Below are 26,059 nucleotides of genomic sequence, written 5' to 3' on the forward strand. Positions count from 1 at the left end.
TTTGGACATCCTAAACTTGTTTTTAGTCCAGTATCCAACTTCCAGCTCAATGCAACACACAACATTTACATCTTTTAAAAAAAATTGTATTTTTAGTATTGCCAAAACACACATGCACTTTTACTTTCTTGGGAGAAAAATGTGTCTCTTGATTTGTTTCCAATCTGTGTACTCTTGCCAGCAACTAAAATGCTTGAAGAACCAAAATGAATAATCGGTAAGAGCATCAGCAATTAAAGCTGCAAATTTTAATCAATACATCTATTAATACATATATATTTATCTTGGCCAGTAAAAATGTGCACATTTTCAAAATCGTAAGCATACCTGGTCTGTTAAATTATTTGTTTCACAGATTCAAGGATCTCCAATGTCTGTGGCAAATATATTATCAAACAGCCTTTAGTCTTTTTTTCACTTCCAGTAATTTTTGTGGGACTGGTATTTTTTATGTTCTTTCCCCAACTGCTGGTTATTAAATCCATTTCTTAACTTTCAATTTTCTTTTGTTTGTGTCATCAGGCTGTGAAACCGGAGGTCACTGCCAAATCTAAACCACGGCAGTGTGCAATAGGCTCAAAATGTGAGTCATCGTGTATTTGGAGATTTGGGGTTTTTCAGCTATCAGCAGAGCACATCTCCAGTCCTGCGTCCAAGTTCTTACACACTGAGTATCTCACGATTTGTTAAAAGCTGATCTTCAGGTAGAGTTGCCAAGATCAAGAGACCCCCAATAGGATTGCAGGAGCCCACTGTCATTTGAACACTACTGAAGACACCATGTCCCAAGGTGGCCACTGGCCATAGGATACTGCTTAAGTACCTTGGCTATTTAATCAGGAAATAAAGAAGGAATACAGGAAATTATCCATGAGATGATAACAGATCAGCTACACAGTATATACCAGATTAATCTTCTGTGTCTGTTTGCGGTGGTGGGGTTTAGAGGGTGCATTGGGTGCATTTCCAGCCCCAGTACTGGCCCCTCCTCCTGGGGCAGGCAAGACCACGGAGCATTTCAGTGGGAGAACAGCAGCCCAGGCAGACAGCATCCCTCCCTCCCTGCTCCATGCAAAGCTCCCCAGCACTCGTGCTGGGCGCTGCTCACCAGTGCCCTCGCCAAGCACAGCAGGGATAAGCAATGCCTGTGGTGTTCTTGTTATACATGAAGCCTGTTTGTCACAAAAAAACCAAGGTGACTGCTAACTGCTGTGGCTATTGAATGAGACATCTATCTTTGTAAGTGAACCCCAAAGATAACTTGTTCATTATTTAAACAAACTTAGGAAAAATGGGCACATTCCCCCCACCCTTGGTATTTATTCTATGTACTGTCTATAGGTATCACCTTGTCAGCACGGCCCCATCTGACTTGATGGGGTGTGAGGGCAGTTTTACTGAAAAATTCTACCCCCAGCACCACCATTTCCTTTCAGCAACAGATCTTCATTACAGGGATGCACTTGGGGGTGTTACATCCAAGAGGACTTCCAGGATGTTTCAGACCGCAAAAGCACCAGGAGTGAGAAGGGGAAAAAAAAAAAGACTGGGCAGTCATTTGAATCAGTGAGTGACAGGCTGGGCCAGCTCTCTGTATACATTAATAAATTAGAATTTTAATTGTGTCTCTGACTGCAGGAGCTGCTCCAGTACTTTAATACATACCAACAATTGGCTATGTTATGGAATCCACGATGTGGCCTTCACTGTTGACCTCTGCAACACAATTCCCAGTCTGACTACGGAAACTGTTTGGTTTGATCCTTTCAACTTATTTGAATCCTGACAAATAAGCTCACAGCTGAAAGGTCAACACAGTCATATTTCATCCTCTGGAGCTATTCTTAAGACATCTGCACAACAAAGCACTTCTTTTAGTACCTGACACTGGACCTAGCCAGCACAATCTCTCATTAAAAATGTCCCCAGTGGAAGAGTCTATTAAAAGGCATATGGATCAGCTACGGATTTACCAAATAAAATATTTTTGAAAGCATTAATGTAACGCTTTGGATTATGGCTCTTGACACTGCCAATAAAACGTATATTTGCCCAATGACAAAATGCTTCATACTTTCCAAAAGAATAACAGCCCGGCTGTAAAGCACGAGGTGTTGTCCAGCAGCCGGAGCACAGGGGTGGGAGCCAGGAACTCATGAATCTTAATCCTACCTCTAAACCCAATTCCCTCTGTGATCCTAAGTGAGTTGCTTAACCCGCATCCCTCACTTTCCCGGTCCAGAACTGGGATAATGCTACTTACTTATCAGACTTTCCTTCTGGGGATGTTTTGGAGATTAGTATTTGCAAAATGCTTTGAAGATGAAATCACTACACCAAAGCTCGACGTTGTCCATGCTGGGCCAAGTGCTGCAGTTAACAGCTATTCCTCACTCAGGCAAAACTCCCCTTCAAGTCCCCATCAGCTTTATTTGGGTAAGAACCACAGAATCAGGCCCTCTCACTTTACTGTCAAGGCCTCTAGCGATGTTGGCTTTACCTTCCATATTCTACTACATATTTAAAGAGCCTAGCATCCGAATTTTTGCAGGAAAATAATCTGAAGCACATATAAAAGGCAAGAGAAGCAGCAATGCTGTCAGGGAGCTCATAGTGATAGTATATCAAACTAAAAAAAAAAAAAAAAGTAGAAAGAGCAAAACAGACATGAGTTTGACAACGTGCTATGACAACAAGAGGGAAAAAAAAAATCCGGAAAGAATTTGGGGCTACAGAGGCTGAAGCATCAGATATAGAAGAGCGAGATAAGATAAATGTCCCAGCTAAAGGGCTTTGTGCAACTGCAGCTGAACTGCTGGATTCAGGACCTTATTATCAAAAATCCACTGACATGCTGCAATTGCAGAGAGCAGTAATAAAAGCAATAACCAGCTGCAAACCAGCAAAGTGGTCAAGGGTCTGGAAGTGCTAGTTTATGAAATACATAAAGAACTAGATACATATAATTTGCCAAAACTGGCAAGTACATGTTAGTATCTCAGATGTTTGAGGAGTGTGAACACGAGGCAAGGCAAGGGACTGACTCAGTATTTATACAAGCAGTATTACTTGGAGCAAGAGGATGGAATTAAAAGTGGAAAGTTCCTGAGCATGTGCTTTGTTATGGAAAACTATCTGAAGGAAAATAATAGCAGTCCCACCATCACTTGGGATTTCTAACACTAGAATAGCAAAAAAAAAAAAAAAAAAAAAAAAAGAAAAAAGAAAAAAAAAAGGATCGTGATACATGACCTAATAGGTCTTTCTTGTCTTTAACTCCCTGTGATTTATCCCACAAGACTAGCAAAATGTACTCCGAAGCCCCATATGTGTGCATACATCTTCTGTTTGGGAATGCTGTATTGGTTTTAGCTGTCTGAATTCATAACAGCACAAAGCCCTCTAATATTTAGATTTTATTTCTGAAGATGTCCATAAATCAGCAGACAATAAAAGGGGGAAAAACACACTGATGATATGATATCCTAGTATTTCCCAATATCCTTGACACAGCAAATCAACGGTTTGAGTGAACACAGACTACAAATGGAACAGCAATCAAACAGAAATGTTAATGCAAATCTCCTATGCACACTGACACAGTAACAAAAGCTATTCCATTTTGTCATGATCCAACCCTACCAGACGCTAATAAAAGTACACGCTCACGATTTGTAAATATGCCGTAGGTGGGACTTTGAAGAGCACCCAGCATCAATCCTGCTGCTACTTACACCAGCCACAGCCACTCTGTGGACACAGGGAGGAAACTCCTGAAGGTTCCATCCCAGTGTCTGCACAAAGGCACATTTACTCAGCTTTTACAAGCCCCAGACCCTCATGGAGGCTCACAGGCTCCCCTTACCTGAAGGGCTGGCTGTTTGTCATTCCTCTTCGGAGACTTTAATCCACTAACTTGTTGCTGCTGCTGCTGCTGCTGTTGCTGCTGCTGCTGCTGTTGCAAGAGAAGCTGTCGTGCCACCTGAAGAGCCTGTAGGGAGAAAGAGGTTGGAGAATTGAGTTCTGAGTCAAGAGGGCATGGGGAGCTACACAAACAGCACAGGGGCAAGGCAATCCCTGATCATGGGGTACCACTCCACTCCTGATGCATCTCCACTGTGCTTCCACAAAAATAACACCTTGTATGCAATGGGATGATATCCCACCACTGATTTCCCATTTTGGCTAAGGAGAAAAACAGCAGCAGCTGATGTTTGCCTCCTGCGTGGGAGCCTCAGGTAACTGCAGGAATCCTGGTGGTGAGCTCCACAGAGGTGTTTTTGTCTCCCTGAAGCACTTCACAGACCTCCTCACTAATGGGCAGGCTCCTGTGCTTTCAGCTTTCAGATGCCCCCTCTCCAGTGGATCAGGTTGGGTTTACAGAAGAGGGCAGTCATATATCAGTGTCTGCTCCCCTGAGCACCCGAGAACATCATGGAAGCTTCTGGAAGGCCATGGTGGGAGAAAGAGGAGAGGCAGCAGCAGGCAGAGCCATGCTTGAACGCTGAGAAAGCTGCAAGGAGCTGGAGAAAATACAAGGAAAAGAAGGGACAGCATTTCACCTCACCAAAATCCAGGACCTGGACTTTGATGATACTTGTGGGTCCCTTCCAGCTCAGGATATTCTATGATCCTATGAAAATCACTGTCAGTTCATGATGGACCAGGGACAGTGTGATAGTGGAGGGGCAAGGGATATGACCCTGAAAGCATGAGCAAGCAGGATGTGGGGGAATCATTGCAAAGTGTCATCCCAAGCAGAGGAGAAGAGTCCCTCAACCCTGGAGCCTGCTGCTCTGCAAGGTCTGATTTCTCCATCAGGTGGGGAAAAGAACGCAAGAGGAGATGAAAGAGGAAAAGATGAGGAGCAAGTTCCAGCCCTGGCTCTCTCCTGACTCCCCAGCCAGCGGACAGCAAGGAGGATCCCTGCAGGACAGAGTGGCACAGCTGAGGCTCTGCTGGTGAGACCCCAGCCTGCTGCTCCCGGAGGATTCACCAGCACTGGACCCAGGCCTCCTTGGTCTCCTTGGAGACGTTCAGTACATGTGTAGGTGGAAAAGTGGGAAGGCTGAAGACTTCATTAATGTAAAACAAGAAAAATAGTCCCTTTGCAAGATGCCTACATGGAAGAAGGGAAAAAGCCTTCCCTACTCCTACTGTGTATGTTCTCTGAGTGATTTAATTAATACCTATTTAATTAAGAAGTCAGATATGCTTCAGGTTTCACTTGCTCCTTCAAGTTGCAGTGTTTAATCTCAGCACAGAACTGCTGGGAAAGGTTTGATATAAAGATCTGCAAACTCGAACCCAACTCCCCCACCCCAGTAAAACCTTGTTGTTTTAATTGCCTAGACCCATCTTTTTACTATTGGAGAGACATTGGTCAGCTCAGTGGACTGAAGAACCACCACTGCTGACCAGGGCAAGTGGGCAGGAGACACCTTATAATGCTCTGGCAACAAGCCCTCCTTTCCAATTTAATAACAAGTCTCCACTGGATCAGAAAAACTCTCTAAGGGTGGATGCAATTTCCAGCAGAACTTGGCATGGTGCAGGTAAATTAGATTTTGCATTTCAAGCTGGTTGCAGCTTAGTGCACCCATAACATCTCTGAATTGGTCCATGTCCCTGCAATGGGTGCAAGGAGCTACTGGGCATGGATCTGGGCTCACACACACACACAGCCACCACCCCCTCGATGGTACACCATCAAGAACCAGGAAACCCTACCAAAAAATGTAATGCAACAAAAGAAACCTTTATGCGGAAAACACTAAGAACAGTTAAAAATTACCTTATTTTTATTGAATTAACTTATTTAGCTGTTAAAGCATCTTCAAGGGTGGGCAAAGGCAGCAGAAATAAAATCTACAAGACCTGAGGGGATAGGCAACAAATACTCACTTATTTAACAGGAGTGTTGTATGGCTTATTTAATTAATGAATACTTGTAAAGCACTCTGAGTTGCTCAGACAAGAAGCTCTATACAGTACAGGCGCAACATATTATTATATATTATTAAGACTGGCTCTGCAGAAGAATAATTCCAGGTAAATGTGCAATCAAATGATCATTTTAGTTCCCAGTAATTAGATTCAATAGGCCAAAAAAAAAACATGGAAGCCTTTCTTTAATCATACACTAAACAATCAGAACATCCCTAACCTTTCAAGCTACAGCCTTTTTGAATAAAACATCATCAACTTATAGATATTATTCCAAAAAGAACCAGTCACCATATGTGTTGTCTCTTTGAAATACAGTTGCTATAGCAGACCCTGCATGCATTTCATGTGATATGATCATATTCTATCCGTTCTGGCAGCTGAGAGGTTGCACAATTAAACTGGCTGCCAGAAATTTTTGAAGATTCCCAGAACAAGTAGCCATGCAAGAAATGCCTGCTCTCTACTCAAGCTGGCCATGAAGCTCCATGCAGCTTGGTGGGGTGGCCACTGCCACCATAAACCCTTACCATGACTGACCCCACAGCAATGAGGGTCTCTGCCTGTGGGGACACACTGGCACTGGCAGAGCTCTGCTGGAGTAAAGCCAGAGCTCTGTACCCGCTCCTGTCCAGCTGCACAGCACCCACACCCCTCACACCCACAGCTCTGAGGGTCTCCATTCAAGGTGACATCTACACCACCCCATTCCATGTCTAGGTGTTTGCTGGTGCAAACCCGGTGGGACCAGAGATGGCAAGAGGGAGGGACCAGCACAGAGGGTGGAGCAGGGCAGGAAGGAAAGGATTAGAAAGAATAGAAGTGGGCTAGAGGGAGCATCAGGGATACAAGCAGCCAGGATGGACAGGAACATCAAAGGGAAAAAACAAGGTAGACGCAAGTGAGATGGCAACATGCTAACATGTTACATACTGCATGTTACAGGGATTGCAGCTTGAAGTGACATTTCCCATTTCTCCACTCAAGATTTTGCTTTTTCACTTACAAATAACTGACAGCAATAAAAGCTGAGCATCAGATGAGCTCAGGTTTAAGATGTGGAAGGTTATGTATAGCTCAGATATGCTTCTCACTGAGCACCTGCATCAAGGAGCAACCATATCCTTGGTGGTACAATGAACGCAGAGATCCCACATCCCTCTGCCTTTCTACTTCTCCCTGCTCAGCCTTTCCTCCCTCCCTCAGACCAACTGCTGTCCTTGCCACTTCCAAGCTTCATCCATACTCCTCACACATGACAAGACATGTACAAGAAAGATGGCTGGCTTGGGATACACTGACCCTCCTTCCTCTCACACACAAAATACTCCAGAAACCCATTTGGAGTTTGCCCTCTTGGAATTACTTTGCTGGTATCAGTTCACGCCTGGTGGACACCCGTAGACCCCAAGCCAAGCAGCATCACACCTCTACCCCCTTCCCTGGTTCCAGGCACGGAGCTCATCCCTGGGTGCCGGCGTGGGAGCCCTGCTGAGGCTGCTGGTGCTGCACAGTGCTCGGGCGAGGACAGACAGGGAAATTAATTTGAGTGAAGTCAGTCCCACAACCTTCATCAGCACGGAGATTCGCAAGCAGGCCTGTACATTAATAAAGCTTCCTGTGGGAGTAGATGTTGCCTTTGATTTGCATGTGAATTCAATGCTAGTGAGAAGTGCCAGACTGTCAGACATGGAGACCAAAGTCTCTTATCTTTCCAAAAGCTTCTGTAGCAGTTTCCCCACATTTCCTTAATCATCTGCCTTGTCCTCAACTTACTGAACAGGCAGTAGAGAGTAAAGCTGGATTCGGTTCAACTCCTGCTGCTGCCAAGTCCTGAAACAAGGGTGCCACGACTGTTTACTGCTAGCCAACAGCTCTGCTAACGTGGCCCTCTCCTCACAAGCAGGTGCTCTGACATCTCTAAGCTCTTTTCACACATTCCTCCCCAGTGCCGTAGTTACATCCTAAATCTCCACCACGTGCCTGCAAGTGAACAATTGCCATGGGCTATGAAAAACCAGCTCATGTTTGTGCATCCAGACAAGAGCATGCTCCATTAAGGTGGAGATGCCAAAAGCCCCCCAAATCACAGAGGTGCTTCAAATACCAGTCTCTGTATTTACCAGCAGTCATGTTTTCTGCACTGCTCAAAGAGCCAGCAAGCCTGGTAAGAGCTTCTTGGGACACCCAGAGACCCAGACAGCAATTCTGGACTTCAGCAGTGAATCACAGAGCAGCAGTAACTATCCTCCTCTCTGCACCAAAACACAAAGGGGAAATCCTTCCACTTACTGAGAAAAAAAGAGAAAGGAAAGCATCCTCCAGAAAACAAATATTCCATGGGTTTTGGTCACTATAAACATGGATTTGAAAGGACATCAAGAAAAAGCTGCCTACCAATCAAATCATCCTATGCCCAAATGCAAGGTACAGTAAATGAACTCCCAAGGTGTTTTCTTATCCGTTAGGAAATCACCCAGACAAAAGGAGATTTTCTGGTGTAAAGCAGAGACCAGTAAAAAGGCAACTGAAATACAGCACTTGAGAGACATTGCACAAACTTGGAATGGTATTTGAGAGTCAACACTGGGTGACACCTAACCCAGGAAAAATGTTAACAGTACATTAACTGTGAGATGAATCAAGCCTGTTTCATTCACAGCGTAAGTGGGAAGCCCCACTGAAAAGCCCTCTCCCCGTGCTTAGGGAAGTGGCAACAATTTATTATTTCCCAACCACTTAAGCATCAGGAGGGGGAAAAAGAAGTACGCATTTGAGATGACCAAGACAATTTTATTGCAAGACAGACAGAACGTGACTTGTTTGCCCAGCTGTTGTTTGCCCAGAACACTGGGCACTGTTATCACCCCAGTTACTGTTGTAATTCAACATTTCCATGCAAGCACCTTGACCTTTCAGTTTCACCATCCTCTTTGGGCAAGCTCTGACGAAGGGTAGAAATGCAGCCCTGCCTCTCACTTCGTGTGGCCAGAAACTCCTGATTTGGGAAAGGGACTGGGGAAGGGAAATACACTGGAAAAAGAGGGTAGAACTTTAAAAATAGAAATGCTGCTTAAACGCCATATACTTGCTTACAGTGTCAGTACATAAGGAAAACAGTAACAGGATCCAGTCTCATGGAGCCTCTTGCTAACTTGTTCCACCACTGCAGCCAGTACAAGGCAGCAACTCTCCAACTTTTTTCCATCGTCCTATTCCTACTGAAGAAAAAGTGCTCCAGCTCCTCCCTTCCCATCTGCTCCAACCGTTATTAATATCAATCAGTTATTAATGAAATATGATGACCTAGAGCTATAATAGGCCTAGCTTTAATGCCAGGGGAAGCTTGTTTCTCAACCTGAGGTTTATAAGGCATGGAAAGATGAATCCAGGGAACTTTAGGATGTATGGAAAGAAATGTACACTGGAAGGTGGGGAGATGAGTAGCAGCCATAAGGATGAAAAAGAAAGGGGTGTCCTATTCAACTTCCAGTTCTGAGGGCAGTTGGTCAGCAATGAATGGGCTGCCTCCAAAATATCTGAGTAAACATGCACCCAGAAGTTGTAAGGAGAGCACAAAACAATATCCTATGTGTTTTTACAGAATCCTAAGGATTCTGGGCCTTTCCAGGTGGACAAAGCTGCTTATCAGGAAAGCAACGTGACAAAGGAAGAAGGAAGTGTTCCCTGAAATCAGAAGTGGTCCTGCAGCCATCGGAAGTGTCCAAGCAATAAATCTGGAAAGTTAGTTTCCAGCCAACATCATATTCTGTCCACAATTTCAGTTATGGTCATTAAACAGCAAAACAGAACAAAAACAAGCAAGCAGAGAGAGATAAGGGAGAAACTGTAAAGGCAAAATCTGCCCTTGGAGCAAACATAACAGCAGACTGGTCCCAGACCTTGTGTGTTGACCTTTGATAGCCATACCCTTGCACACTACCACTGCTCCTCAACTTCCCACTGAGGTTTGGGCAAAGCACAGCGTTGCAGCAGCAGGCATGCAGCTCTCCCATTTTCCATTTCTCCCCAGATTTCCTGCCGCCTTCAGGCCCTGAGGAATCGCCCCATCAGCAGCTCCAGGCACCTCTCCCAGCGGAGCATGGCCCACCTCCCAAAAGGGCTTCTTGCTTCCCTTCAGCCTCACAAGGCAAGTACCTTTGTTTCTCCTGGGTGGGACGAGGGGGAATTTAGACTCAGCCAGCAATCTTTCTTCTTTCTCAGCTCCCATCTGTCCTCACACCCCGCTCCACTCCACAGCTGCTCCCAGCAGAGCGGCAAGATGCAGCTCTCAAGCTCGGAAGCCCGAATGCACCCGAGCTTCAGAGATGCTTCATGTCTCTCCCACTCCTGCCTCCTCTACCTCCTCTCCTGCGACACTCTCTTCTCCTGGAGCAGCAGATGTAGAGGAGCGGTGGTAGGAGGCAGACACATTGGAGGGGAGCCCTGCTGCAGTTCTCCTCCGGCAGGCTCAGGAGCCGCACAACGTGTGGAAACCAGCGAGGAGCGGAGCAGTATGCAAAGGGAAAAAAATAAAAAATAGTGCAAAGCGACAGCAGTGGGTAGTGCTGTTCCTCTGGGAGGAACAGAACAGGGGGAGGTGAGATGAACCAACTAGAGAATAGGAAAGGAACCAAAATGAAGAGGAGGAATAAAATGTAGAAGATGCAAAAAAGAGAAGCAGATGTTCTTGCAGCACTTATTCCTTCTGACATTCGTCCTCAGCTCTTCCATCTTCCTCCAGAACTGGGAAATGAGCTGCTATGTGCTCCCTTCCCCATTGTCACTACCCTGACCCTGTGCCACACACAGAATGACACAACCAAGAGCCCCAACACTACTCTTGGCAGTGCAGAAGGGAAATTTGAGGATAGCTACAGGCAGGACATGGGGCTCTGCTATGAGACACAACTAAGATGCAACATGACCTGGTGAAGCATTCCTGCTGTTCAGCCTTCTCAACCACCTTAGATTCAAACAACTCCCATCCCCATCTCATCTTCTTCCTTGTTTCATTAAATAATCCTTTTCCACCCACCCTGTTCCCAGCTCCACTGGTGCAGCAGAGGGATGCCCTGAGCCTGGGGAGATGCTGCTGTTTGTCAGTACAGTACCCAGCACCTCACTTGGCTGCAGCCAATCTGCAAGGCTGGTTCCACCCAAGGGCTACCAGCCAGCTCGTCACGGACAGGAGCTTCAACAGCAATCCTTCACTCAATAAAATGGTCAGCTGGCCATGAAGATCACAGCAGACTGGTCTGGACAAGTGACTAATGGGTGATTCCTATGCTGAAAAAAGAGAAGGGACCTGAGGTCCACATGTACAAACCCTGGCTCACATCCTGTCCCTGATGTGACAGGGGCACACTTGGAGCAAGGGAGCTGGCAATGTGCCTCATGCTGAAGCATCTCCTAGAATAGTTCAGTCATAAGGAAAGAAGAGTCTCTATTTTTCTTCCAGCAGGCTTAGTTTCTTTCCTCTGGAATAGATTCTGGCTACCAGTTAAGGAGATTCCCTCCAGAAAAAGACACTGGAAACAGAAACCCTTTCTTCCAAACCCACAGGGTGGAGCTGCCTGTGTCCCAGCTCTGCTGCAGTTCATCCTCCTGGACACTGAGGTTACTCCTGCCAGGGGGAGGACGAGTGGATTCCATGCCCCTGCCCTGCCATCCCACAGCCCACCCCATGGGCAAGGTCCCTGCCTGTGAGGACCCAGCACCACGCAGGGGGTAAATAGAGTTTTCCTCCAAAAAAACCCCATTTCCATTTTGTAATTTATTAATGAACTCCACCAATTTCAGGGAAAAGGTGGGTGAGGTATTTTCTTCAATACTTGGAGACACTACAGGGATGATGGGGGCAGACAGCAAGGGACAGTAGGGTGAGAGATCAGCCTCAGCCAATACTGGGAACCTGCAAACCCTGAAGCAGCTACAACAGGGAAAATGGCTACAAAAATCCTTTTTTTGAAGCATAAATGAAATCCTCAGGCGGTTACACCGCAAAAACACCTTCTGTCCCTTCTTCTAAAGAGTCACAGTCAGGACTCATCAAAGCCACTTAAAAAGTATCTGGCAAAAAGGTCCAAACATTAAAAATGGTTCTCTTTATTTTGGCATGCCAAGACTCACAGCATGTAGTGGTCTGTACCAGCAAGAAAGGACGGATGGGCCAACACATCCTGGTAAAATGAGAAAGGATACAAATGTTGGCTCCCTGTTCAAACTGAACCAGAACTGAACTGTTCCTGAGTGATGAAAAAAAATCTTATGGGATTTCCAGCTCATTTCTGTAGGCTCGAGATCAGATTCTGAACTACTGTGTTTATGCAAAAGTGAACCAGACCTTTGAATATTTGGAGTATTCACTGCTGAGACGCGTTTTTCTTGGATGTCAAAAGCACGGGAAGTTCTCATATTTTTTAACAGAGAAGAGAAGAGGGATAAGGTGGCGGGGGGGGAGAAGGAAGAGGGCCTTTTTGTTGCTACAACATAAATAGTATATTGCATACAGCTGCTTGCGCGCTTCCCTGTGTGGTCAACAAAACAGGGAACATATTTTAAGCTTGTTTTCCAAAACACTGCATGACAAACTTGTACTCAGAGGCCCATGAAATACAGCCCCTGACTGTGGACATCTCACCACGCTCCATCAGACACTCGCTGCTGCTGGGTGAATGAAGGAAGCAAAACATTGGGACAGCCCAAAACATGGAAAACTAAAGCTGCAAATCACATCTCTGCACTTCTATGGCACAACCTAATTTAGAAATGCTTGTCTAAACCTTAATTTTAACAGACTCTGGTAAAGCAAAAATAGGCAAGGTTAAGATGGAGGCGACAAAAATGATTAGAGGGCTCAGCAGATATGAGGCATGATTGATAAGGGTGGGAGTGTTTAGTTTAGCGAGAGATGAGTAAGAGGGGAGATGATAACAAGTTCACAAGTTGTGATTTGGCCTGAGAGGGTACATCTGGTGCTTTTGTCATTTCTCATAAATGCAAGAGAAAGGGGACATTGAATGAAGTCAGGAAGCAACAGCCACCAAAAAAAACCAAAGCAGATAAAATGATTTTTTTTTTCTTTCTTAATATACAACTCATAATTACTCTCTGGAACTTATTGTCACAAGATAGCAGGGCCAAGAGCATGGGGAGGATGCAAAGAAAGGATCAGACACTTGCAGAGATAGTAATGAGAGCATTTACAGCTACCTTTGGAAAGGTAAAAACAGAAATCAAGGTACAAATGTTTACACTTCAGGGCATGAACCAACCTTTAATTGCTGAAGGCTGGAAGGAAATTTTCCCCCATGGACAGGTCCTTCATGGGCTTCTGCCCAAGGGGTGGAGAGATCCCCTGTCCAACAGGATGCAACTACTCCTGCTCTCTGATCTTTCCAGGTACTTCAATTCTGATCCCAAAGTCCATTCCTCAGCCCACCCTGAGCCTCCTCAACCCTCAGGGAGCTTCTGGGCAAGGGGGGCCAGCCATGTCCCCCAGCCCAGCCCCTGCCCAAGTGCCTTGGCAGCTTGGTGTCCATGTCACCTGGCCCCAAGCTGCTCATTTCCTCTTTCTTCTTTACATCACATTCAAGTTTCAGGTCCTTATTTTGCTAGCCCTTCCCCTCCCTGCTATTTCAACTGCCATTTTTTCCTTCCTCAAACCCAAACCCCCAGCTCCAGCCCCTGCCATCCACTTGGGCTCTCCATGGAGCGCTGACCCCTCGGAGCCAGAAGGTGAAGCATCCACCTCCTCCTGCCCAGACCCACCAGCGATGCACAGACTTGAACAAAACTTCAAGATGTCAGGGAAATTTTCCCTTTCTTGACGTGAAGCCATTTCTCAGAGGAAACCTACATCACTGAGGAGGAGGAGGAGAAGGAGGAGGAGGAGGAGGAGGAGGAGGACCCTCCTGCCGATCTGCACCTGCGGGGCAGCGGCAGTCAGGCGCTATTACGGACCGCGGAGCTCATCAACGCGCTGGAACTGACATGCGACTCGGGGAGACAAAGAGAGATTTTGAAAGCAAGTCAGTCTATTAAATTTATACCTACCTGCACAATGTGAAGCAAACCACATCTCGGTTTCCTTTCATGTGCATGACAGTCTTAACTTGTTTCTTTTAATCCCATAAAAGCAGCTAAAGCATGCAACATGCTTCCTGGAGATGAAGCAAACCTGTATTTTACTTCCTGACAGTGATTTAGTTTATAGGGTGTTGTTTTTTTGTTGCTCTTTTTTTTCAGGGAAGATAATGAACATTGTCCAAAGTTGGTATTATAAAGGAAATGTTACATTCTAGACACCTAGCATTTAAAAGAGAATCCCATAAATTGACACTGTCTGTAACGGACCAAACACAGCTGCAACCCCTCACGCTGCACAGACACCAGCACTGGAGGCTGGAAGATCCCACCATCTCTTGCCAAGGTTTTCTTTGGAAATCAGCACCCTTCTGAAAATTCAAAGCGTCTCTCGTTTAGTCGGTCACACCCCAAGTGGGACTGGGGACATGACCAGGGCTGTATGACTACGCAATAAATCCAGCAAATCCAAAGGGCTGGAGCAGTAATCCATGGAAACGTTCCAGGCAAGAGGGGGGTTTAAGCGTTTTTAATTCCCAGCTGCAAACCCAACAAGCTGCCAGAAGGCGGAGACTGCCGAACACAAGGGGTTAATGGCCTTGCTAAAGAAAATTATACACATAATTTCCTTTTATCATAAAACAATACGTTTATTATTTTCTGTATATCTGTTAAAGGGCATGGCCTTCTGAGTGGAAAACAAAACACAGCTTGGTCACATGTTTATTTGCTTCAGCTACTCCCTTTCCCTTCTGATAAATAATCAAACATGCCATCCAGAAAAAACAAAACCAGTGAGCTGGGAAATTTGATGGTCATCAAATAGACTAAGATACCAAGAAAAGCAGCCCACTGTTCCCACAGAGAGTTTTCTGCCCCACACCTACACTAACATCTGAGTAAATAACTTCAGTCACTCTTTCCATTTTCCCCATGAAATTACTCCTACTGTTAAACAAATTGTCCTTAAGGCAGTTGCAAACACCATTTTTTTTTTCTGCAAAGTAGAACAACTTCTGAACATTAAAAAGCCAGACTAGCAATATATTTTCAAAATATGTTTGTTGTACTTGCGGTTTGGCTGAACACACAGCTTGATTTCTCTCGCTCTCGCTCTCTTTTCTAGGAAGATGGGGGTTTACAGTTTAAAATTTAAAGTGTTTTTGGATCTTGGAGAGGCAGGAAAAGCCTCACGGAGGATGGGTTTTCTCCGTAGGGCAGGCAGCATATTTTCCATTTTCTCTTATGTTTCACACTATACGAGCACCACGAATGCTTGCCAAAAAAAAAAGTTACCTGCTATTTCAGTGAACTTTTGCGGGAGGGAGAAACCACCGAGAAATATCAAGCAGTTTTTTAAGTCACTTGAACAGAGGGGAAAAAATCCAGCATCCGTGTTGTGACATGGATTACCCAGAGGATCTACACTATCTTCCAACAACCCCTGAAGACCATTCATACAACAATCATTAATACTGAAAAACTGCAGAGAAAATCCCTCACGTGAGAAGTTAACAACCATTACCCGGCGTGAGCACGCTTTCCCTTTCCTTTTGTAGTACCACAGGTCTAAACAATAGTCATATGAATGAGATAATAGCCATGCTTGTCTCAGCAGCCTGATTTTTATTAGCATGAAATTGGTACAAATATTAGCGAGGCTGGTTCGCATGCGGTGCCAGAGCCACGATGCAAACAATTTGTGGAAAACAAAAAAGCCATTCGGCGGGTTTGCGCCACGTTTGCTGCCCAGAGCAGAAGCAACGTTTCCCTTTCTTGGGGGGCTCTGTTGTTTGGGTATTTTTGGCAAAGAGAAGCTGCAGCACCCGGCGAGCAGCGGAACGGTGGCACATAGCTGCTCCTGCGCCAGAGGGGCAGCCACAAGGTGACAGGCAACCCAAAAGAGGCCTTGGCCCATGCCACAGTTCTCCAAAGCCATGCCAAGAACCCCGTCCTTGTCAACACTGCCATAAACAATCTGAACTGGCTGCTTTTGCTTCAAACCAAAGCAATTCCCCTCTCCTGTGCTCCAAGCTGCCTGCGCAAGGCAGCGCGTTCAAAGTTCAGCCCTGCCTGCACGCTCCTCTCCTCTGAGCGCTCGCAGAGAAAATGAAGAGTTTAACAGAGTGAGCTCTTACTGTCTGCCTTTAGATTTCCGTCTTCGCGCTGGAGATGATTCTGGCTGTTTCTGTGAAGCGGGGGCTGAAGAATGGTAAAAAGATGTTTGAATAAACAGGAAGTGCTGTGCAGCCGGAGCACAGGCTGGAGGGAGACGCTGGAGCACTGCCCTTTGCGGCAGCCACCGGGCTCTGCCTCCACAGTAGCAACCTCTGCTTTTGCTAAATGACAAAGAAACCGCAAAGCATTCCTTCCCTAATTCTTCCCTTGCGAAGTGGTGAGATCAGCTGGAGCTCACAGGTAATCTCAAAGTTGGGCTTAGCACTACGCCCAGCACAAAAATCTAGTGACTCTACACCATTAAACCCCCCCATCTGTAAGCAGAAACAGGCAGAACTAATTATGTCCCCAAACAGACCAAACAGCAGCCAGAAGCACACCTCGCTTCTCTATCTAGGCAAATTCGGATTTGCAAAGAAGTCCAGCCAAGCTTGACGTTCCTACCCTCGACAGTGCTGTGACTTGCTCTGGAAACCGGCTCGGGAGGCTGGCCGGGCTGCAGAGCTGTTTTCTCTGTGTGAACTGAAATATAAACAACCGCCCAAAAAACACAGCTTGTTTTGGGTGCAGGGACTTGCATTCAGCATCTCCGAAAGTGTAACTTCAGCATTCCAGCAGATGCCACCCATCCTTTGCTGTCTCCGTCCCCTCCCTAAAACAAACTACCTATTTAACTGCAGATGACTAACTGTCTCCCCACCCAATTATCAAAGCCCTGTCTGCTGTCATATTGGTGACATGACACAGATATTGTCAAGAAAAAGTAAACTGGGGCTGGCACTCAAAGGCAGCTCATGAAGAAATGAGCAGTTGAACAGCCATATTCAATAAAAAAGAGGAACAGGATTCCTTTAGAAAATGTATTGCTGTTGTGGCAACGTGCTGCTGCCACTGAAGGGACTGATTTGTTATTTAGCATGTAGTCTTGGACTGTCTGTCATTCTGGGTGCTAATGCTCCGCTAAAATAACTCATTGGGAGCTGTCAGTGGGATGTTTACATAGGCCCCCAATCTTTTCTTCATACAAGGAAATTTTTTACTGGAATTCATCTTCTTTTGATCTCACATTCAAAGCAACAGCAGCTTGATAGACATGCAAGTCTGAAAGCAAATCCAGACGCTGAAGATAAACCGCCAGAGTATGACAGGCAGGAGCATCTAAAGCTTATAAAAATGAAGAGAACAGCATGTCGTCTGAGTATTACAATAGCAGAAATCAAGAGACATATTAGGTGGAACTGATCAGCCACAAAAACAGTTCAAAAGGCAGATCATAGAAACAGAAGACTAAGCTAGAAAAAAAATAAAATTGGAAAGATCTGCTTTACAGAGGTATCACCTCCTTTCTGAGCACCGCAGCGTTTCTGCTCCAGCATGTAAACTTAAGGGGAAAAAAGACACAGGGCTGGTGCTGTCTCTACTAACTCAGCAGTTCTTACCTTCAACTCACCAATTAATTTGCCGACTGTACATTTCAATTATTTGTTATTCAAAGTGAAATAAAAATAGGACACTGTGCCACTCGCATCTATAGCCCAGCCGTTCCCAGCACTACAGGGATGGGGAATCGGTGCCTCTTCCTTAGGAACTGCATCCCCCTGCAAGGTGCAAAAGGGGCCCTGGCCTGAACCCTTGCCACCATTTTACCTTGTTCATCTTTACAAGAGCTGAGTCCTGAGGTGCTCCTGAGCTCTGCCTCTGCCACTGGTGCAGAAATATTCGTTCAGAAGGTAATTTTATTTAAATTGAATTACGTGTGCCACGGAGTCCACAGTTATGTTCCAAAGGCGACACTTGCCGGGAAACAATTGCTGAAACTTTCTCTACAAACCCATACATTTTTAATTTTTCTTCCCCAAATAAGCTTCTTATTCTAATTGAAGTCAGCAAATATAATGAAAAAGTAATTCTCAAACAATTTTGTACTTAGAGCTATTTGTTAACAAACACTGAACGAGCAGCAGTGTTAGGTTAAAGGGCAGCAGGATTCCACATTATAATTTAGCCTGCGGTTATTTCTGATTAAGAACACCCTCCGGGACGGCAAAGCAAGATCTTCTTTTGCAGCAGGCATAGCTTTTAAAATTAGCCTCTTCTCAATAATAAAACCAACAGGAAAACTGTGGATTTAAAACTGTATTAACCAATTTGAAGTAGTGCAATCAGTTTATGTCTTGCTTTCTGCAAACCACTGCTCCCTGCCTTAGTCAAGTTTCAAATGTAAAAATGCTGCCTGGATTCTGAAACTGTTGTAAGAAAGTCACCTTCTGTCATGCTTATGTAGCTATCTAATGTGCTAAAGGCTGATTATTTATCTTTAAACTGTACTAGTTTAATCTTTTAAGGTCACCACTAATCTGCTCCAACCTTTTAAAAAATAGCAGCTTTCAAGACTTACTGCTGGAATCACTAAACTCTGGGCTGAATGTCATTGTAAGGGATACATTAGCCAGAGTGAGTGTAGTTTTACAATGTAAACACCAAATATAAATCCCCACCTAAATGAGAAGAAAAATATGATGTCCATGCCAGGAGAAATACCAGTAAATAAGGCCAACGCCGTATTATTTCACACAAATATCCTTCCAAATCATGTTGCTATTTCTCTCTCCTCCCCCTCCCTTCCCAGTGAAAAACTTGGGTATAATTTAAAGGATCATTAGGTGTTTTTTCTTTATCTTTTCCCTTTCTCAGCAGCAACTTTGCCTGCCTGCTGTGAAGCCTCCTGACCGCATTTGGAAGTTGTTGCAAAGTCCAAAACCCCCTCATAGGTTATTTGTGTGCATGTGCTGCACAGCAGCCTTTTATACTCTTCTTTTTCCTTTTCCCCTAGACTTCTTCTGGACTTGAATGTCACAGTAGACCTTGAATGTGAAATGGCTTCAAGCTAATTGCTTTAATTGCTTGAAGATGTGCAGGCAGGTGAAACCTGATCCCCTTGGCCATTGTAGAGACCAGGAACAACATAGGAATGTTTACATAGTGGTTTGAGTTTAATAGACAGTAGAGCTGAGTTTCAGACAGCTAGCAAAAACATAGCTAATAGGTGACCTCTTAATGTAGTCCTCCTTTTTAAAAACAAAATACAATTTCGTTTTATACAAGGCAATGTCCCTAAATGCCAAGGTTATCTGCTTGACTTTTTGAGTGAGCATGCACTGTGTTGCACCTGACATTTATACCAGAAACTCTATCCTGAATGCATTTCCCTCTACCTTAAAACAAAAAGCACTTTATGTGTCAGTCACCTTACAAACAGATTAGAGACGGATGGGGTTTCCTCGTTAAGTGCAGTCATTTTAATTTAAAATTGAGTGTTTCTCACCACTGTCATATTCCTTCCCCCTCATCCCCTGGGCACTCCTACCCTCTGGTGGGCACTGGCACAAGTCCTTAGAAAGGTCTTCAGGAAAGGCCAAGTATTTTCACTGCTTTTCCAGAGCTTTTACTGCTTTTCCAGTGCTTCCAGTGCATTTTCACCAGACTGTTAAAATATATGACGCACTTTTGCAAAGACACAGTTTGGTTTCACACACGGCACAAATTCAGCAGCTCCTCCTCAGGCAAAACTCCTCCTGACTGAGAACTGCAGCATTCGGGGTCACTGACGATCAGGTTTGCTTTCCAAGAATCATGAGGTAAGTAAAACACACTTGAAACCAGCCAAAGACCAGTGAGCAGGTACAGCACAAGTGTAGAAAGCAAAGACTGAATTTGGCAGCAGCAGTAGCATAAAGGTATTTACCGTAGGTCTAGTCCAAAAAACAAACACTGAAAACAGGTAATACCAAATAGTCACTTTCCTGGCACAGGAACTTCAAGTTTTGTTGCCAATCCTAAAAAACAGTTAAAATCACTTGTATTGAGTGAATACCAGCTGAGAAATGACACGTGTTGTATCCCAGACAAAAAGGAATAAATAAAATAACTTTTACGGAGGAAGGAAAAAGGGAAGGCAGTCTGAGATGTATGACTGGAAAAAGCACAAACATACTGAGGGCAAAGGAGATGAGGCCAAACTAACATGACTTTCATACAAACAAGAGAGGAAAGCAATTCCCCACCACACAGCCCTACAAATAAAGGGCATTTCCAGACTGATCTTGGCAATTCTACTCAATAGGTTTCAAGTTCTCCAGTACTTTTAGGCTGGAGCTACTAACCCCTTGAACAGAAGCAAACAGAAGCAGGAGGGAGGCTGCTCCAGCCACTCTGGATGCAAACTGTGGCTCCCAGGAAGACAATAGATGCTGGCTGCTCTGCTCTACCTTGTCTGCTATTCCCAGTCCTCTGAAGCAAATGAGTAACTGATCTTAAATAATACAGAACAAAGGGAACAATAGGAGCTGGAAAGCAAGCTGGGATACTTGGGAACATGCCTCTTTCTTTTGAGAGAGAGTCTTGCCGGCACACATGCACACACTGAGTTACAGAATCACAAAAGTTGTTGTCCTGTGTCGTACCCCCCCACCGCCCATCACCTCCTTAAAAGCTCACCGTGGGGTATTAATAGATTATTTTTCTGCACGGCCTGAAAGATGAAGAAAAAAGGAGAAAGTTAAAAAAAAAAATAGAACAGAGTCAATGTAAAGATTTAGTATAAACTAGTCCAAGCCTGTGGGAGGACCGCTAAGTGGAAAAAGTAAACAGGGTCCCCCCAAGAAGCTCGCCTGGAAGCTGAGCAGGCAGCCGGTGCCTGGTACCCGCTGCCCCGCGCCCGGGGAGGTCAGCGCAGCTATGCTAAACTGACAGGTTCCGTTTACAGCAGGCCAGCACTTTGTTTGGATATACTGGCCTTGCTCACCGCCAGCTTAACAACAGATGGCTCGAAAACTTTCATTATGTTGCAGAGGGCTGAACTGCAAACAATCGGGAAAACTGTGAAAAGTTTTAACTCCCTGCGAGCCGAGCGGGGAAGCGCTGCCCTCGCCAGCCGGCGTCTCCTGCCGCCCCGGCCGTGGGCGCCTTTAAATTAATTAAAGCGGGATGGGATGATTAATCATACCTGCACACGGTCCTGGGGATGCCTGGGAAAAAGAATTTGCGATTTGACAAGGTCATTTCAATAAAAGTAGCATTCCAGGAGAAAATGGACTTTGACGGATTGCAAAGCTGATTTTAAACCTTCCTGAAGCCTCTGGCTCTAGGGAAGTTATAGAAAGTTTTCTGCAATAATCCTCTAATCGGGGTTTATCAGGAGTTTTCTGATGAGAGTTCTTCCATCTACAGAAACAGAGCCTCTGTCCCTCATATTCCCACAGCAAACTTTCACCCTCCACCACAAGAGAAGGCCAGCAAATAATTTAACATGCAGATCTGAATATGATTTATCCAAATCTGTGTATAATTTAAATATTCATCTAACTGATTTGATTCATATGCACCCTAATATCTTTTAACGCTCTAAGGCAGGTTATAAAGGCACCTTCCGAGGTTTAATTCAATTGACAGTCTTATATACATCTCATCACTGAAAACACATTATTTTATATTATTCCAGAAATGAACAAATCTGTTTTCCACAAATGTATTTTAAAAACGACTCTTTCCTGTTATTGAAAGAAAATTGTGTTTATTACTCCTTTAGCATAGTGTAAACTCATAAACGTCAACAGAGAGTACAAGGAAAACTGTCAACTAAATATTGTTTCCTTCATGAGCTGCTCTTCCAAGTCAATTACGCCTTTCAACTTCTGGGGCATTGTATGATAAACTGGCAGTAAAAATCATTCACATTAATATACCATGGTGCCTTGCCTGCAAAAGGTAATTAAAGAAGTAAATGACTCATAAGAATAGACATATTAGCTGCAAAATGAAAGGCAACTGAGCTGCCACATGAAAATATGTACCATTAAGATACTGCATTTTCATATTCCTGTAATCAGCTTCAGTAGACTAATGCTTATTTAATCCAGTTCTCGCCTAAGTCCATCAACAACTGTTTTTTGCTGTTTTCTCCTTCACTGAACATTATGTGTGCAGGTTTGGAATAAATACTGCAATAAGATTTTTGCATAGTCAATTGAAGAACAGGTTTTTTATCTTTTAAAAACTATTTTTCTTTCCCACCAAGAGGAATACAGCTGAGAAGGATACCAAGAAACCCCACTCTTCCTGGGGTTCTTTCAGTGCCAATACGCTTTGAGTGAAATATAAACCCCAGCCTAACATTAACCATTTTGATATGTGAAATACAGCAGGAAATCATCTTCCAGCTTTCCTATTCTTCATATGGGAAAGGTTTGCCTTGTAAATGCATGCTTTCATTTGGGTTAGAAAAATTAAGACAGGCTTTCTCTTTCTTAACTCTTTGACACGAGACAGGGCAAGGAGAGGAACGGGCACTGCTGGGTTTGTGGAGGAGGTGGAGCTGCAGGTTGGGGAGGCACAGGGGCATCACCCCCAGCCCAGCCCAGCCTCACCAGACAAGACCCAAACTCCAAACTCAGGCACCATTCTGGCATCCCACCTTGGCAGCAGGACCGCCAAGCTCAGCACAACACTCTCCTGACTTTTGGCAAGGGCCACTGCTGGGAGCTCACCCTGCAGTGCACATCTCAGCCCACCCCGTTTCTGTAGCCACCACACAAACCAAAGCCTTTTGGTGAAGGGTCTTGGGTTCAACTTCACAAGTTCATCTTTCTCCTCCCAAGGGGACAGCAGGGAAATGGTGAAATTCAGGGAACAAAGTACAGTTGCGTCCAAAAGAAAACACCCTACAAAATACTCAAACATGTATAACTCATCCTGTTTGTGAGCAGTAATTAAAATATTCTTTTCATCACAATAATAGCTCTGTAAGGCCAAGATCCAAACTGCTTTTGACTGCACAGCTCTCACAATTATTTCATTTTCTAAAGTATGGGGTGGAGTGAACTCCAGTATCTCAGCTATTGCTGTGGTGCTCTGTTGACAAATGCTGACTTTCCTAAACGGCAGACGCCGTGTGTGTACCATCCATCCTTTATTTATTGTGCCAGACACAGGTTTATCCTTGCAAAAAGAGATTTTTCAATAAAAATCTTCACACATTGCTTCACAACCTGCATTATATGTTGCTTATTTATCACTATCAGTACGAAATAGTGTTGGACTTAAAATGTAGGATCAATCATTATTTAAACTGTATTATTGCTTCTCCATTTGAGCAGACATCACTTTGTACCCACAATTAATGAGCTCTAGTCCTTTTTCTAATTAAAGAACAAAGGTTCTTGTGTGCAGAGTATAGAGTGACACTGTCTAGAGAACACACATTTAAATACAAGAGAATCCTTCTAATTACCTTACAATAGGATTTTTCATATCCAGGAACATAATAGGATCAAGAAATTAGAGCATTTCCAACAGCATTTACAAATAAGTCATTACAAAACACTGTTAAAAGGTAATAATGCATCCCTAAAAACAAGGGGACCTTATGGAGACTAGTGCCTAACACTTTGGCATTTGCAGAATTAACCTTTGAGCACTGATACAGTGAAAATGCAACACAGAAATTATTTTACAGATGTATATGCACAGAGATAAATCCAAAAAAAAAACAAAAAGAGGAGTCAGCTATTAGAGCCTAAACCACTTTAGGCTCACACAGATTAGGATCCAAACACATAATTAAGAAAGTCAGAAAGGTAACCTCGCTTTATCCAGTAATTAGGGCTGTTAGAAATCAGATACTGTCTCTTAAAAGTGTTACAAATACACGGCACTACTAAATAACCTGCACTGCTGGGAAAGTATACTCGCTATCAAGGGCAAAGCTGCTATACACTGAGGTAACAGTAAATGACAGACTGTTGTTCAAGTCCATTAGCTGCTATGTGATAGGAGCACATTCACTAGCACACGACCTGTGAAAAATCTTAGATCTCTTTAAATCTTTGAATTGGATTGCTGCATTAATTCTTAAGAACTGCAATCCTTCAACCAAGTCAAATTACCCTCATTAACAGGGGAAAAACTGCCTCTGCAATAAGTTTAAAAAAAAGAGATATTTATTACCTATAATCACTTTCACGTACTTCACCTGGAAGTGTGACAAACTGGGACAACAACTCCAGAGGCTGGCACCAGTTCAGCTGCTGGTGGGCCGGGGTGGAGGGGACACGCACGTGTCACCCTCTGTGCCCGCGCGCGCGCCGACATCCAGCGGGAATCCGTGCGCTTCTTGGGGAAAAACCTCAATGAATGTTCCAAGAAAAGAAAAATCACTAAGAATAAGCACAGGCGCTGAAGCGATCTCTGCGTGTGCCACTGAAATAACCGCAAAAGAGGAGGGGAAATTCCTCAGTTATTCAAGGCTTGATTAGAACACTACTTCATAATTAGGCATGTTACAAGTATTGTCATCAACCAGAAAATTCATGTACTAACTCAAAGGTCTCAGAAGCTGGCTCAAGCCTTCTATTCATTAACAACATCTGCTATTAATGTTTAACCTTCATAAACTTGCACCAAATATTCAGCATTCAACAGAGCTTAAAAATAAATAATTATTTTTATTTTGCACTGTTTTATTTGTGTGGTGATCTGCTCAGTTCTGCGGACATGAGGAACCACTACAACAGCCAGAGAGATAACAGACAAATATTTGGTCTTTGTTGGAAAGAAGATATTCCTTTCTCCAGTCACTGCTTCTCTGCACTTCAGATGCTACAGCTCTCGAGCCAGGCCAGTGCAGCACAATAAACAACAATGCAGACATACAGATATACATGCACCTATACAATGGTATGAATCATTTATTTTGAAGATGAAACTCCCTGAAACAATTTTCAAGATGAGTATTCTAAAGGATCCTCTGTTTAAATTTTTTTCTAATTTAGAAATGAGTGTTCCTGGGACGAAATATTCCCTGTGAAATGGGCAGCTGAGTAAGTCCAGGATCCAGAAATGAGAAACAGAGCGTTTCATCTTCATTTTTACTGCTGTGAATCCAGATGAGAGCCCCGATCTTACAGTCAGATCCTAATGGGCAGATCCTTGGAAGAGTCTCTGGAAAGACTCATTTCCACCAGTGTGGTTTTAATGTAAGCGTTGCAATCTGCTTGTGCAGGCTCATTTACAGCGTGGAGACAGAGCTAAGTGGTGAGCTAATGCGACCATCTAATGACTCCTGGAAGCGCATCCGGACATCCCCTGTCCCCGTCCCTCTTCCCACGGATGGATGTCGGGAGCACAGCCCCTGCTGGGCCCTTCCTGGCTCACAGGGGAAGCCCTGGAGCTCTGGTGGGCACGTCCACAGTTCCCTGCCTTCCCTGCTCCGTCCTGCCTGCACCGACCCCTGCTCAAGCCGACCCCCAAGTCTCCACAGAGCCTGGAATTCCAGGATCAGATCCCGCCTGCACTCATCTCACTGTCATTTTCTGATCTGCAGCAACGCCAAGATACAAACCAAGCCACAAAAGTAATGAAAAATACAGCTCTTTTTGTCTTCAAACATGACATTCATGGCGGATTCACTGTCTGCATGTTGCAGCACGCTCTATTCTTAGCACCGTGCCTTTTAAAGTTAGGCCCATTATTTTCTACGGTGTATCAAGATCAGTATGTATAACATATGCCATATTGTTGACACTTCCCTGGATGTACTGCACACCATATGCCTAAAGCACTAAAAGGGGTGATGAACAGAGTGGCAATACTGAAAGGAGAACAAGATACACGGAGCATGTTGAATGAATTCAGTTATATAATTCAGCCAATAAGGGTTTCCATACATTTAACAATCTCTTTTTTTTTTTTCCCCCCCTTTTTCTTCCCCCCTCCCCCTTGTATAAAAATGAATTTAACAACTTTCCACTGTGAAAAGTTAACACGCTGGACACGTATTCAAAGCAAACAT

General features: G+C 44.3%; 1 protein-coding gene across 23 annotated transcripts in view; it reads right to left on the minus strand.

Moving 5' to 3' along the window:
• FOXP1 (forkhead box P1) overlaps window positions 1–26,059 on the minus strand; it is a 380,080-nt gene that overhangs the window by 109,125 nt on the left and 244,896 nt on the right. For 21 of the 23 annotated variants that reach the window (XM_077786176.1, XM_031505960.2, XM_031505961.2 and 18 more), the window contains one exon: window positions 3,866–3,991. In XM_077786176.1, the coding sequence (XP_077642302.1) occupies window positions 3,866–3,991 (126 nt within the window). Of the gene's footprint in view, window positions 1–3,865; window positions 3,992–10,104; window positions 10,250–16,172; window positions 16,210–26,059 lie in introns of those variants that run through there. The other 2 variants (XM_021550720.3, XM_021550747.3) reach the window with 2 other exon arrangements.

The sequence above is a fragment of the Lonchura striata genome, chromosome 12 (genome assembly GCF_046129695.1).
Source record: "Lonchura striata isolate bLonStr1 chromosome 12, bLonStr1.mat, whole genome shotgun sequence".
NCBI classification, from domain to species: domain Eukaryota; kingdom Metazoa; phylum Chordata; class Aves; order Passeriformes; family Estrildidae; genus Lonchura; species Lonchura striata.